The sequence below is a fragment of the Protopterus annectens genome, chromosome 7.part0, assembly GCF_019279795.1.
Source record: "Protopterus annectens isolate FY-2018-M chromosome 7.part0, PAN1.0, whole genome shotgun sequence".
Classification (NCBI taxonomy): Eukaryota; Metazoa; Chordata; order Ceratodontiformes; family Protopteridae; genus Protopterus; species Protopterus annectens.
This window is the reverse complement of record NC_056739.1, coordinates 183,106,846-183,122,681: the sequence shown is the minus strand read 5'-3', so window position 1 is coordinate 183,122,681 and position 15,836 is coordinate 183,106,846. Positions and strand designations below refer to the sequence as shown.

The window sequence follows — 15,836 nt, the reverse complement described above, 5'->3', positions numbered from 1 at the left end:
GTACTGAAATTGTTATAGAAGTAATAGTATATTATTAAATGTAAAACAAAAATTATGACTGAAATAAATACCCAAGTTAAGACTCGGTTTGTAATATGAGAAGATCATGCAGCAATCCTATTAAGCAGAAACACATTACATGCATGAATTTTAGCAATTCTGTAGGAAATTGTAAATGTATGCAGTGATTGTACCTAAATGGCATTACCATTGTTACATTATTGACCTGGAAGTAATTGTAACACATCTGGCATTATTTCTGTGTGGGCATTTGGAAATGGAAGCCTTTCTGGCCAGGTCATTGTAATGTGTAACACAGTAAACAGATGCTTGAAAATGTTCTCTGCACACTGGCATCATTTGTTTATCCACATGGGTATAATGGATGGACCCTATTTTCATTTCGTGGACCCTGTTTTCACAAAAACTCACCAAGGCGACACTGATATATAGACTGTATTTATATAGCATATATCATGGACAGAAGTAGGTCAAAAACGGAAAAAGATAGGTGGGCGCACAAGACCCAGGATAAAAAAAAATGTGTCCAATCCTGGTAGGCACACTGGTGCCAGGACTGGAAAAGATGACAGTGTAGAATCCTGGACATATGGAAACATTACTACAATGGGGCCAGGCCAGGCCCAGGTGGAGGATGGCTTCCCTGTTGTAGAAGGAAGTAGCAGTCCCAAAAACTGATAGGCCAAAGAAGATCCATAAAGACGATAAAGTGGACTGTTGAGGATAAGAAAGAAAGAAATTAGGTATTGTTATTATTATGCAAAATGCCCAGAATTTCCAGACATAAGATATAATTATTATGCAAAACGCCCAGAATTTCCAGACATAAGATATACAAAATGATTAAGAGAGAAATTAGAGGAAAGAAAAATACTTCCGCAAGAAAAACTGTCAGAAGCATCAAACGAAAATTTCTGCTCATTAATGCAACAGATTTGTGAAAAACAGTATATGGATCAAGAAACCTTGATCTGTTTGGAAAAAGAAGCATCTGAGGAAATGCAAAAATATAAACAACACAACCTAGAGATATTTGAAAAGTATAAAAAAGAAATATGGACATGGGAAAGAAAGAGAGATTTGATATGGTGCAGTATTTATGCAAAGGAGAAAGCCAAATTAATCAATGTAAAAAAGACAGCCCCAACTATATTCAAAGAGAAATACAGGCAAATGCATCCAGATATGGCAAATTTCACAATAAAAAATAATATCACAAAGATAGAGCATAGAAATGAAGATTAGTAAAGTAGAAGTTAAAAAAATAGAAGTTGAAGTTACAGAGTGCCTGCGAAATGAAGGATTTGGTGTAGAAGGTCTAACACAGGTTACATCACAGCAGGATGGAGTGAGTCCCCAAAGCAGGGAGAAAAAGGAAGATCATGAAACATCTGAAGAAGAAATATGGACATGGGAAAGAAAAAGAGATTCAATATGGTGTAATATTTATGCAAAGGAGAAAGCAAAACTAACCAATACAAAAAGAGCAGCACCAAAGATATTTGAAGAGAAATACAGGCTAAGGAATCAAGACATGGAAAACTTTACAATACAAAAAATAAGAAGACAAAGAGGAAAAGTAGAAAAAGTGAATTAGTAATGGAGAAGTCAAAGAAATACAAACTGGGGTTATGGAGTAACTGCAAATTGAAGGATTCAGCGCAGATAATCTAATTCAGAAAACATCACAACAGGATAGAGCACACAAAACCAGTATAAACATTCACTTGAAGCTAGACGGCAAGGAAAGGAACAGGAAACTGTGGAAACTCTGATGCAGTCAATGCTGAGGAGTGATAGGCCAGTGAGTTCCCGTGTGACACAGCAATGGATGGCACAGGATGAAATTGAAGAGAATGTGTTACAGGAAGATGCTATAGAACTTTCTATAGAATACCTGACATCCACAGACATTATTAACCAAACAGACCATAATCAAATACCTTAATATAAAGCTAGAGCTCCATCCTTATTCAGTGTCATGTATACACTTTCAAGTTGTCAAACAGATATCAGAAGTAGGGGAAGATAGTAGTATATATCAAGGTAAGTACAACTGCAAAGTGCCAAAGTGGTAGCAGCCCTTCACATTTTTACAAATCGTTTTTTCCAGTTTAATAAATCTTCAACCTATAGAATATTAAATGTAACATGGTGATGGAAATCACTTGCTTTCTCTTAGAAAGCCATCAACTGTATTTAATAAATAGTTACATCATAAAATATCAACCAAAGTATGAAATTACAACTCACTGGTTTTCTTTTATAAAGCCATCATCTGGAACTCCTGACTCACATGCCCCATGTAATATAAACCTGTAAATACATGTCAATCTATTAACTCTCTAATCTGGTTTAAAAACAAGTTTTAATAATGTTGATGTAAACAAGCCACAATCCACAATCCACAACGTAAAGCTTTTCGTTTGGCCTCCATTTGTATTATATCTCAACCCTAAATTAAAAAAAAAAATGTTGTAGTACTACTGGAGATGGTAATAAAAAAAAAAAATAGTACCTACCCAATTTAAATATTGTTCGCATACACAGTATTGTTTTTAAATTGTATTGTTTACCAATTGATATTGTAGTGGCACTATTCATGAAATCCTGTACTTAAATTGTGTTAGAATATCTTTTTACTTGTTTATTTTTGTATTTTTTTTTTTTATATATTATTTTATAACTTTTGAGTACATAATTAAATGAATACAACCACATAATTGATTTTATTTGAAAGTGATTGGTCAGAAATGTATCAAAAATTTAATGAAAAATAATGAATATGATGGTGGGACCTAGTAAATTCAAAATATTGTGTTTTAAAATTGTATAATATAAAATCCTTGATGTTGAATAAATATATATATATATATATATATATATATATATATATATATATATATATATATGAAATCATGTGAAATATCTTTATAATATACCATAATTTATAACATTATATGTATATATGTCTTAAATAAATAGTAATAAATATTAATGAATACAAATAAATACATGCACTATATATATATATATATATATATATATATATATATATATATGTTGAATTCACATCCATCTCAAAGTTATTTTAATGTTTCAAAAACATATCTACAATATTTACACTTTCCACACCTAAATGTTCTTCCGTTTTTTATATTCATACCTTTTCTATAGATGATAGTTGGTTTTCATGTTTTGAATGAACTGAACTCTTGTATTTCTGTTCTTTATTAATGTTAAAATTATTAATTATTTCATTTTCTTGAGTCATTTGCCTTCCTATTTCATCTTGTTGGTTATAGATTAACATGGAGGTGTGACTAGGTAATCTGGGTACCCTAATAAAACATCTAGGTAAGGAATCATTTCTTCTTTCTGAGAAGGTTTTTTTTTTTTTGAAATATATGAAATTATTTTTCAAAACAATATCTAAAAACTGATCATAAGTGTTGATTTGTTTTGACTTTAAGCTTTTTTCAGTCAGATAACAGTTAAACCAATGGATGCCACATCTATGGTGTGCCACGAATCTTTTTAATAAATGTTTTCTGATTGGATGAAATTCTTAAATAATTAAATTTGTCAACAGTTAGGTCCCCATCAATGAATAGATCATATAAAATAGTCTATATTCGTCTATAAGCTATATGCATCTCATTTTTGGAACTCAATGAATATGTGTCACTATTTGTTTTTTAGTTTTTTCTTGTCCTTAAACATAAGTCTAAAATTCAATTTTCTTGTAAACATTTTCAAGTCAATTATACCAAGTCACTTGTGTCATTTCCTAAATTAATGTCTGAATAGTCTAATATTTCCCACTCCTCTCTAATCTGTCAAGATATAAATGCTATGGGGGGATTTAGCTTTGCGACGTGGTTGACATTTGTCCATTTAATCCTCTTCTCTCTAAATCATGTATTTGCTTCATCAGCTCCTTTACTGCCTCTGTTGTTAGGTAATGTTCTTATTTCAGCTTTTCAGTGTCAGTTTTATTTGCTGCTGTTATCGAAAGATCTGATATGTTTCTGTCAATTAAAAAGCTCCTCAATCATTGAAGAACTCAAGTGATAAAAATTCAGATCAAGTTTCACTTCTCCTACCCAAATTCCCTTTAACATGTCTGAAAAATTGTTTCTAAATTATGCCAAATTAGAAAAATCCCAAAACTAAGACCCATAATCCACAATGTTCTAAACTTCTGCATCAGTAGTAATCACTAACAACACTCAGGACACCTCTCAACTGATATGGTTTAGGCATGTTGCTATTATTTTGACCCTCAGAATTATCTTTGTGCCACCTAGATTTATTGATTTCCTCATGATGTCAGACCTGGTTAGATGAATATACTTTATTAAATAAACAAACTAAGCCTATACAAAGATTCTCTATCACTTATAATATATGGCCTGGTGCAGGAAGAACTTATGTTGTTAAAAATAAGAAAGTGCTCCTCTTTCTGTCCTTCTGCTATGATTTTAAAGGTCAAGTGCTAGTATTTTTTTAGTTATGGGAAGTTGAGAGGTATGCATTTAGATAAAACTTAATCACATAGGGTACCAAAATAGATGTGGAGGCATTTCTATGCAACAGTTTGAAAGCAATGTGTCTTAATCATGTGCATACATGCTAAACAGACCAATGAGTCTCTTCCAGTTGAGTTTCTAATGACACCTCCCATCTTGTCTTTATTTTGTCAGTCTGGTTGGAACTAGTCCTCAGCACATTCCTATCCAGAATGCCAGCTGTTCCTTTTGGGTGCTGATTCTCTTTTGTAACTGCCACCATGAATTTGTCAGACTTTCTAGTCTCAATTTGACCTGTGCATTGCTTCATGAGTTGACTATGTTTAGCTTTCAATGCCTCATAACATGAATAGTTGGCTCTATAAAATACAGATTTTTCACTGAAAGTCTGCCAGTTGAAAATATTTTCTTTGTATGTTAAGCTACTCCAGTACTTAATGGACAGCCTTCTGTTAAGCCAGGGTTGAAGCGTGTGTAGAAAGCCAACCCCCCCCCCCAAAAAAAAATATTCATCATAGGAGAAAGGCACTGACAAGTATGCCTAACCAATGATCTCTAATGCACGGCCATGTTTTTCAAATGTTTTTGACTATCTCAGATTGACTAACATCTTATATGTTTCTATTCCATAACAGCAGCAAAGGCTGCCATCTCTTTTTTGCTAACTCAGCTCTGCAACATTGACTTTCAATTCATCATGTTGTTAGGAAAATACCATTTAGATAACACATTTCAGATGAGTTACTGACCAATATAAATGAAGGTCTGGAGGGGTCATTCCCCTCTTGAACTGTGACAAAGAGATTATTGTATGCTATGGAAGGATTTTCTTTTTGCCAGATAAACTGAGCAATAGTATTTCTTTATTTTGTATCCTTTCCCCCTTTTTCATGCCAACCATTATGCCTCCCACAGTTAGACTCAAGCTAATTTGTTCCTTAGAGGTGGAAGGAACCACAAATCCTTTGGGGGTGAGAGCTGTCTGGAGGGGCCCTCATCCTGGCTGACATCAGGGAGTTTTCGTCCTCACTGGCATCCTGATAACTGGGGACATCTTTATGTCCCACCTCCTCATACATTTGTGGTAACTTGGCATAGAGTTCACCTATGCCCCTCGGCCTATAAGTGTGTACTCTTTTACCCATGTAGGCAAGGACTACCAACAACAGTCTGAACACACCACCTATGTCCTGTCTAAGCCTGCCCCCTGCTCAAGGCTTTCCTCTGCCTCTGGCATGAAGACTGTGTTTTCTGAAGCTACAGACACAGCTGATCAGTGCAACTGAGCTTTTCTTCCCAGGATGACTATGTCTATCCTCACCTACCTGCATTCATGAACACATCCCATTAAGATAAATGTACAAGTAAATAAAAAATAAAGCCTTCAGTGGAATAAAAAAAATAATAAGCTATAAAATATAAATAGAGGTATTACTTAGTTAAAACATCAACATAGTCATAGAAACAAGTCAAGATTGCAATGGAGAAACTTTTCTTATTAAATTTCCACATTTAACTATGAACTTAGAATGATGTCAAAAAGGGGAAATCTATAATAAGGTATTTTTTAATTACAACAGAAGACTCAAAGTAATCTACTGACAATGTTATCAACAAACAATGAGTTGATTACACCACCAATGGACATAACAATTGCACTTGTAGCAGACATATGTCAAAGTATACTAAAGAAAGGGGAGAGGAAGACATGACTTACATAACTGCAGATATGATAACTGCTGCACAAGTAAAATTAAAATCTGAGGTTCCACAAGGCAAGACAGCACACCTCGTAGTTTCCTACAAATAATAGTGAAAATACTAACTAAACCCTTAATAGACATGTTAACCAAAATGTCAGCAAATGGACATGACTTTGACTTTTGGTAACCATAAAGGACTATAGTAGAACCAATTCACAAAGGGCTGGCAAGTCACAATCAAGCCAAACTATTGCAGACCCATCACTCTGACCTAATATTATATGTAAAATTGCGGATATAGTGACAATGGAGCATATCCAAACATGATAGAGGAGACCTGCTTCTGTTAGATATAATACATTATGGATTTCTTAGCAGGATAAGCTGATTTTGAATCTTGCAGCAGCATTCTTTGAGGAATAGGAGCACGAGATGATGAAGGACTGACAGCGCATGCTGCTTATCCTGACCTTGGAAAGGCATGCAATACTGTATTACAAAAGGGAATATCTGACAAATGAAAAGCACTAACTGTGTACGCATAAGAAATTCAATGGGTAAAACTCTCTCATTGGTCACTCTATTGGCTCTTTCTCACAGAGGCAAGAACCCCATGGCTGTTTGTACCCAAACAGGCAATGGTGATGTGCAATGATGCCCTTATTCTGTGTGTGGATTAGAGTTTTTATTTGACAGCCTTACGTTCCCACACATGATCATACATTTCAAATGGGTAGTAAGCAATAGCTGTTACCCAGTTTCATGAGTGATGTAACCCTCAAAGGCTGTGTCCCTTCACAACCTGCACCTCCATGTCTTCTCATTCTCTGTCATGGGGTATACACCCCAGGAGTGCATGGCCAACCATCCCCACCTCCCCTTTTACACCAGCTCCTCCAGTGCTCATGTTGGTAATTGAACCAGGATTGTAGGCGAGGCTTCATTTGTCTTCACCAAAGAGTTGGTCAATGTATACTAATTTTGCAGTACCTTCAACATTTGGTCTAGTTAAGCACAATATTGCTATTTTTGATACGAAAGCTATCTGTTATGTATTAATACCGATGGCTTCTACTACCATGCAATTGACTAACTGATCACTGTAAAAATATATAGCTTTTGAGTCCTCGGTGAAAGACTAAAAAATGCAGGAAGAAATGTGTCACTGTGGTTTTGAGGAATTTCTAGCTACTCCCTGTTTGTGCACTGAGGAAAAGTCACACGCATGTAATAGTCCTCCATTCATCCTGTAGTGTCCCATCAGGAAGTTTTCAAACACATTATTGCTAATCTTTCAGTCCCTAGAATGGAACGGTAAAAACTTGCTCTGTTTTTAGTGCCTTAGAAGAACTGCAAATACTAGATAAATACTAGATAAATCTCTGCAGTGTTCCCACTTGAATTTAAATTCTTACCATGTTATTGTGATTCGTAAATATCAGTAGTGCCTTAGAAAACACATCCAGTCAAGCCAATCTGTTTTCTTTTGCCAGCACTGTAAGGCAACTCCATAAGTGTACTCAGCTGCTCTTAGGACTAGACAGAAAACACCATTCTGTTTTCAGAATGATCCCTAAAGACTACAAGCAAAGGTACCGCTTATATGCAACGGCACATGGGAAAATGAAATAAATAAAATTGTTGTCTGGGCACAAACAACCCCAGTACATACAGCACAAATGACGTTCTTCATTTACCTTTATGTTGCTTTAGTTTAGATGCTTCTATTGCACTACAATTATGAAAAGAATACCCAGACAAAGTTCTTGAAGCTTTCTTACGTTTCTGTGATTTAGAGGAGATGGCAGACATTTCAAAGTCACAAGAAGTCGAACTGAATATTGTGAGGAACTCAGTATAAGCCCTATTTGACTTCTCATGTAATTAAAATGAGAATGGAGCCGAAAGGGGTCATATGGGGGGATTATGGAAGGTTTGCTGAATGTCAAAGTGGAACACTTGTTCTGTGTGAAAGTACCTTAAAATGTACCTTAAAAATGTAAAAAAAAATTTTTTCAAAAGCATTTCAGAAATAAAAATACAAATTAACCAATGCAGTACCAAATGTACAATATTTTTTATATGAACACAGGAAAGCTGACAGTCTCCCTTTAAAACAAGACAGCAAGGTCTGATACCACAGTTGCCATACATAAAAAGAACAGTGTTGTATAACATCTTACAAATTTTGTGTTTTCTCCAAAAAAACAGATCCCACATGACTTGTTTAGTATAGTGTAGTTATGTTTATAAGCTGCAATGTTAAGCATAAAGAGAAGGGACATATATGGAGATAACCATGTTTGTCAACTAAACTGATGGTCGACAGATTTGTGAGATTGCTTTATTACTGGGGTTGGAAAATATGCCCTTTCATCAGTAATGTGCAATCTTGTAGTTAGAGTACACATTTAGTATGGTGGAGGGAGGCTGCATCTCACAGCATGCATATTCAAGTGGTAACTTTTTTTTTTTTATTCTTTTTAGTCTACTACAAGTCCTCGAAAGAAAAAGTATCAAGAAAAAAGTAATCAAACATAATTGTTTGAAACACAAGTACTTGAAAATAAAACAAACAGCAAACAAAAACCACATCCACTGCAGCTTCTATATACTAAGTCTGAGATTACTGTACAGTGAGGTAAAGGGCAAATTCCCAATCCACACTATAACCTGATCTCACATATGAAAAGACAAGCAACTTGTGCTCTTTCCATTCTGATCACTTGGGTCCATACACTAGATCAAATTTTCACTAATTCAACAAATAAAGTTATGAATGCATGAAAGACACCCATATTCAAATATATATATATATATATATATATATATATATATATATATATATATATATATATTCAGTTTATAATCTTGAAATACTGAAATAACGAATTTCAGTATCTTGTGACTATACAGCCAAAAACTCACAAACCCAAAACCCCAAAACCGCAAAATTCAAAACAGTGAACATAAATAAAACACTGCACCACACAAACACAAATAAACCTACCTTCCAACACTACAATCACCTACCCTTCCTATAAGCAGGGGGGCAAGCCCGCTGCACCCCTCACCCCCCCACTTATATATAGTAACTCCGAGGTTGCACTAAACATGGAAAGACAGGAAACCCACTGCCATACATTCCACACCCCTCTTGCACAAACACACATCACATACATACAAACACCACCACTCTCCACACTTACACATTCACACTCTAACCTACCTACCCTAACCCACACTTAAAAATTCTCAAAACACTCATATACACACAAACCCTCCCAAAAACCCTTAAAAAGCATAACTCTTACCGAAAGCGCCACCACTACTGTGGGTTCGGCATTTCCGGGTTCGACATTCTGCAGTTTCGCGCAACTGCAGATTTGACACTTTGGCCTCAAAATACTCAAATTTGACATTTCAGCATTTCGAGATTACAAACGGAACCCATATATATTATAGATTTACTATAATTTCTCCGATCACAATTTGTGCGAGTTATTGTGTCATTGAACCATATGAGTGAAAACAAAACACAATGCCCACCACAAAAGTCAAACACGGAAGTAAAGAATGAAAAATTCAACACATTTTGAACATTCTTCACACTTACACAACTGGTAATATTGGCCAACACACAGCAAATGACGTTTTTCCAGGGGGTCAAGACCCCCTACACCCCCCATGTGGGGCTGCACCCCACATACCCTCTGCTACTTATATATACAAACTCTGAGACTGCACTACAGTGAGGGGAAAGGGTACATTTCCCGATCCCCACTATAGTGCAATCTGCCTTGAAGTACTGAAATTCACAACAGCGAATGCTGTAGTGCATTCGCTGTTGTGAATTTCAACATTTTATTTTTTCGTTTTTCCAAATCTCGAATAGGGAGTTTGAACTAACGTAAATTGAAAAAAGTCTGATCACCCTTTTGATAGTAAACCATATTTTATATATATATATATATATATATATATATATATATATATATATATATATATATATTGTATATATACAAAACCAGTACTCAGTTTTGGTTCTTAGTTTTGTGATATATGTATATACATAGTATAGTAATGTGTCTTTATCCTCTTCTGTTGCTGTCACATTAGTAAATGGTTCAGGTACAACACTTGTACCGTGGCTAGAGAGGTATAGAAAACAATCAGTATGAAACAAGTACTAAGAAGCAAATAAATATAGGCAAGATATTTTTTAACATAAATGTGTAATATACTGTGCATATATTTCTTGCATGAAAGTGATCAACTAGTGAGTTTCACTACGAAATGAATGGGAGTTTGATGCCTACCTGTTAGACAGTATATAGGTTGAGTACAGCTGATTGAACTATATCCTATATTTTCCAGTTGGAATTTGACTTGATTTAAACATTTTGACTGTGAATCATAGACAAATAAGTGCATGTAATGGCCAGAAAAAGGAGTGAAAGGATGTATAATGCATGTCTGCACAGAAAACGCTCAAAAGTTAGTGCTGCTCAAATGTGCAGCATTTGTCTATGAATCCCACATATTGTTTTAAAAATCTAAATTCAGAAGATGCATTATTCTGTTATTGATTATGTTACTTTGGTGTGCTATGTTTTATCTGCAAGTACTTTATCATTTTATATCCAGTGTCTTGAAGTCTGTAACAGCATTATATTAATATGTAATTGTTTAATTTCTTACAAACAGGCTTCATGAGGAACAATATAATCATTCATTTGAGCAACTTTTTGCAAGGAAAATTAAAACAAAATATGTTTTTATGTTTTAGGTCAAGGAAATTTCCTGCAGACATGGGGCTGTTGTCCTGCATGAAATATATGATGTTTGCTGTTAATGCACTTATTTTTGTGAGTATTCACTCTTATTATTTCACTATTTGAAACTGCTTACTAATCTGTCTGCCAATATCAACATTTTTGTGTTGTTCTTTGAAATAAGATGGTTCAGTGATACGGAGGCGTGGGTATCACACCAGTGACCCACCCATGAAGTTAGGTTTTGGTTGTTGACAGTTAACTGCAAGGGGCCCCACTACAAAGGAAAGCTGGAAAGGAAACATCACATTTTTTCAATTTCAAACTTGTGAAGAGAATCTTCTTGGTTCTTGGCTGCCATTATACTATACTACATACAGTACCACTAAGTAAACTATAGGGGCACACTTCAGGCTGCAGGTTGAGTGGTATTGCCAATTCATGACCTTGGAGACCAGAGGCAGAAAGCAGACAGAATATGTGTTGTCACTGTTCTATATGGTGAGTCTTGGTGAAGTCTTCACTCGTCTATGGGCCTTGAGTGGTACAAGACTGCAGTTAAGTGGAAAGGCATCTTAGAACACAACTTGATGAAATGTGTGATGTGATGAAATGATGAAGAAATGTAAATAAATGTAAAAAAAGAAAGACAGCATCTCAGTTTCTCAACTGAAGTATGTCTTTTAAAATATTTGAATGTCTCATGGTGCCTCAAACTGATATGATTTAATGTAGTAAGAAGAGGCACATTCTGACAAAGTTCTACCTGGCTGTACATTTTGGTTTGATCTTAATATCATAAGACCTCCAGACCCTGACTGCCTTAAATTAGTAAAGAAGCTATTAAAAAGAACAGTCAGAGAAAACTCTAGTTATGAAAAGCTAGTACAGAAATAGCTTCGTCTTCTAAGATGCAGGCTTATACACTGCTGTTTGCAACACAGCAGCTTTCTGGTGGTGCTGTTTTTTTTTCTTAGCTCATTTTAAGTTATAGAACCATTGTTAACTTCACATCAACAAGCTTGCCATCCTGCCTAAAGAGTAATTTTTTGACTAAAAGCAGCTACACCCTTCATCACACTTTAGGCGTAGGGTTGCCTCTTTCCAGAGGAGAATTAATCTTTTGATGCACAGCTCTAGATGGCTGGGGACAGTGAAATGATATGCAAGTCAGTAGCTGAAGTTGTTACACTTCATGATGTGGTCTGACTTTTTGTTATTGAATCTCAACCCACCTGCCAATGCATTTGGGAAAGTAGGAATTCAGTGTCCCTCTGCAGGCCTTTGAGCAACTGGTGTTTACAGCTTTCCCTTATACTTTATCTACTTAAGACTAAGCCAGAGGCCCACATAACTCTCAACTGCCCAGATTTTAACAGAATGTCCAGATTTTTTGCTTGTTTGGGTCTGTTCCTCATAAAATCTGTTGTTTTCTGTCAAATCAGTGAGGACTGAAGTCACTAAATAATGACATATATTTGGTTTTCAGACTTCATGTCCTTCAAAAAATGCATGCTAACACAAATCCTGTTATTTTAGCAACTTTCTATATTTATAAGAGCAATATTTAAAATATGTCCCTTTTGTGTATTTATCCCACAATTACTTTAAGCTTTTTCCAGATTTCTTGCACAAATAGGTTGAGAGGTATGGAGCTCCACCCTGGATGGATTGTTTCACACTATGGAAGCTATGGTTGACCATCAGGCCTTCAGTCACTTAGCTCCCTCAAAGCCAACCCTGTGACATCTGGCACACTAGTCAAACCAGTTTACCATTGTTCTCATGCTAGTTGCCTGTCAGTGCTCTGTGTAACAGCCAGGTCACTTATACATTCCCTTGTGTTTTCCTGTGTAGTTAACCTTTCCAGCTCCTGCTACCTATTCTCTGTAGATACTAATCTTTTGCACACAGGTCTTCTAAAGCTGATTTTCATCATAACAGGGTCTTTGGGATTATGGATATCTGTTCTAGAACACTGACACTACAGCTGAAAGTCTAATGTCAGTGAAATTGTAAGTTGGTGCTGAGACTACCTTGCAGGGAGTACTGGGTTATACTACAAATGGAAGTGGGTACGCTGCATAGGTGGAGAACAGCACAGATGAGAGAATACTAGATAACCAGGAAGGAGATATACAGATTTGAATATTGAATATGCAGGTGGCCTTCTTTTTATGTCCAGAAAGAAATCTTGTGGGTTTGAAGAACTTTATTTGTTGTGAAACATTAATGTGTTCTAAGATGTGGACATTGAGGGGTGCAATTTAAATTCATGATAGTGTGTTTGCTATTTATCTTTACATATAAATGCATGATAGGTATGTACAGCATCCTACTCAAAACACTATAGTGCCATGTCACCAATGTTCTGTATTAAGTCTGTACCACTGAAGGAAAGGTCATCACTGCTGTGATGGTTTTATAGCTACTATGTATGTGTTGAGGTACAGGGATCATTGTACAGGCAGTTCTATGCTTGGTCTAGAATGCTCAGCCAAGGATCATGGTATGGGCAGTTCTATACTTGATCTAGAATGGTCAGCCAAGGATCATGGTATGGGCAGTTTTACCTTGATCTAGAATGGTCAACCAAGGATCATGGTAGGGGCAGTTCTACGTTTGATCTAGAATGGTCAGCCAAGGATCATGGTATGGGCAGTTTTACGCTTGATCTAAAATGGTCAGCTAAGGATCATCATTAGGCAGTTCTATGCTTGGTCTAGAATGGTCAGCCTGAATATGTATAAGAGGACTGCCCACTTCTGTTCCCGAAAATTCATGCAAACATTAAATGGGAAAAACTCTACAAGTATCCGGCCAACCTCTTCTCTTTTGCTGGGTGACATCTCACCCTTACAATGGGATCATTCATCTAGAGCTCTGCATAGAGAACACAATAGATTTTTATTACTTTTTAACAGTATTATGTGCAGATTGTTACCTGAATTTTGAACTAGTCAAAACTTCCTCCTTAATTTAGTATGCCTGTGTTCATTTGAAAAAAAATGCACAATTAATTTAGAACTATACTTCATTATAGCAGTTGGTTTTGTTCCCTGTCATCAGCCTTTATTTCACTGACTGTTTTTGACCTCCCTGTAATGTAGAGCTGCTTAGAGAAATAGTGCATTCAGCCATATTTTAGAAGCGATAACATCTGTGGAGGTCATTCAAATGCAGTAGTGCATGCTGCAACTTATGAAAGCAGCTTAATGTTAAGTGGGTCCTGTGGTCCTAATGGCTGAAACTGCATATGTTCAGTGAGAGGGAACATTGAACACTTCAGAACAACCAGGGGTCATTTTCAGTCACTAAACTGATTTGTACATCTACTTTGAGCATGCGGCAGCATTTTAAAGAGAATAGAATTTCTGCAACATCATGGCCAGACACCATCCTTCCAATTAAATAATCATATTAATTGCTACTGTGACATTTAATTTTCATCAAGTGTCACCTCCCTTAAGCTTGGAAGGGATGGAATATGACAGCAACTGATATTCCTCCTTTCCTTCTCAGCAGGAACTAACTAACTAACTAACTAACTAACTGACTGACTGACTAACTAACTAACTAACTAAACAAATAAACAAAATAAACTGCTCCTACTATCACAGTTTCAAAATTACACACACTATACTAGACCACTCATTCATCTGCCCATCCCTGTCCTCCCTTGTATCCTCTTACACTCCTCGTCCTCTTCGCACATCCAACCAGCAACTCCTAGATATTTATTAACCTAACAAAAATTTTACCATATCATAGTTTTGTCTCTCTTTACACTCTCTCACTAAATGATTTACACTCACTAACTTGAGCTCTACATCACATGTATATTATGTTTATATATCTTTGTTCTACTTTAAATTCCTCTCTGTATTAGAATTATATTCTTTTAAAACAACATCTATGTATTAGAAAAGTTCTATTGCTGTATGATCTATATACAACCCACAGTTTTATTCTTGTTGTACTAAAAAAAATATTTATGCTTCGCTACTCTGCTGTATTGTAGCTTATGTGCTGTAATTATGCTTGTGCATTGCAATTGTTTCTGTACTGGAGCTTTTTTTCCTCAGGTCTCCACTGAAAATGGGCTCCTGGCTCAGTTGGACCAACCCGGTTAACAAATGTCAGATAAATAAATAAATAAAATAATCAATCAGTCAATGAATTTGACTACAAATCTGAGTTCTTTGCCTTATAGGTTGACAGGTGGGACTACGTAGAATATATTCTTAATTAGCATTCTTAACTTTAGTGCTATTTCTATAGGCAGCAGCAGTGAAGTCTGACCTATACTGGTAGCCTTGATATGGTTGGTGAGATCTACTTCACTTGACCTAAAACTCATTTGACCAACACACAATTGACCTAAATTTCATTTGGCTGACAATTCATTTGACTGACTCTCATTTTACCGACAGCTTACAATGCTAAATTTCAACATATTAAATCTGAAATCATAGATAAGGACACTTAGAACACCAATAACTAACCCTTTCCAGAACTTAAAAACTACTTACTTACCCTCTTAACAGAAACGGGACAATCTACAACCAAACTAGGTGGGGGACTATGCCTCCCATATACCCAATGTGGGGGGCTGTGCCCCCACACTCCCCAATTATATATACTAACTCCAGGATGGCGCTACAGTGGGGAAAAGGTTATATACCTTTAACTTGCCTCACAGTACTCTACACACCGCCACTACTGCTGGAAATGCACAAAACATTCACCAAATTACTTTAGATACTTCCCATAAAAATGTAAAGAGACAAACCCACATTTAGAAA

At 35.8% G+C, this 15,836-nt stretch overlaps 1 protein-coding gene across 1 annotated transcript in view; it reads left to right on the top strand.

The window, feature by feature from the left end:
• The window catches only part of LOC122805796 (tetraspanin-18-like), a 199,866-nt gene that overhangs the window by 73,363 nt on the left and 110,667 nt on the right, over positions 1 to 15,836 (top strand). Inside the window, exon 2 of the mRNA XM_044076060.1 lies at positions 11,046 to 11,124. Coding sequence (XP_043931995.1) covers positions 11,068 to 11,124 — 57 coding nt within the window. The 5' untranslated portion in view covers positions 11,046 to 11,067. The remainder of the gene's footprint in view (positions 1 to 11,045; positions 11,125 to 15,836) is intronic.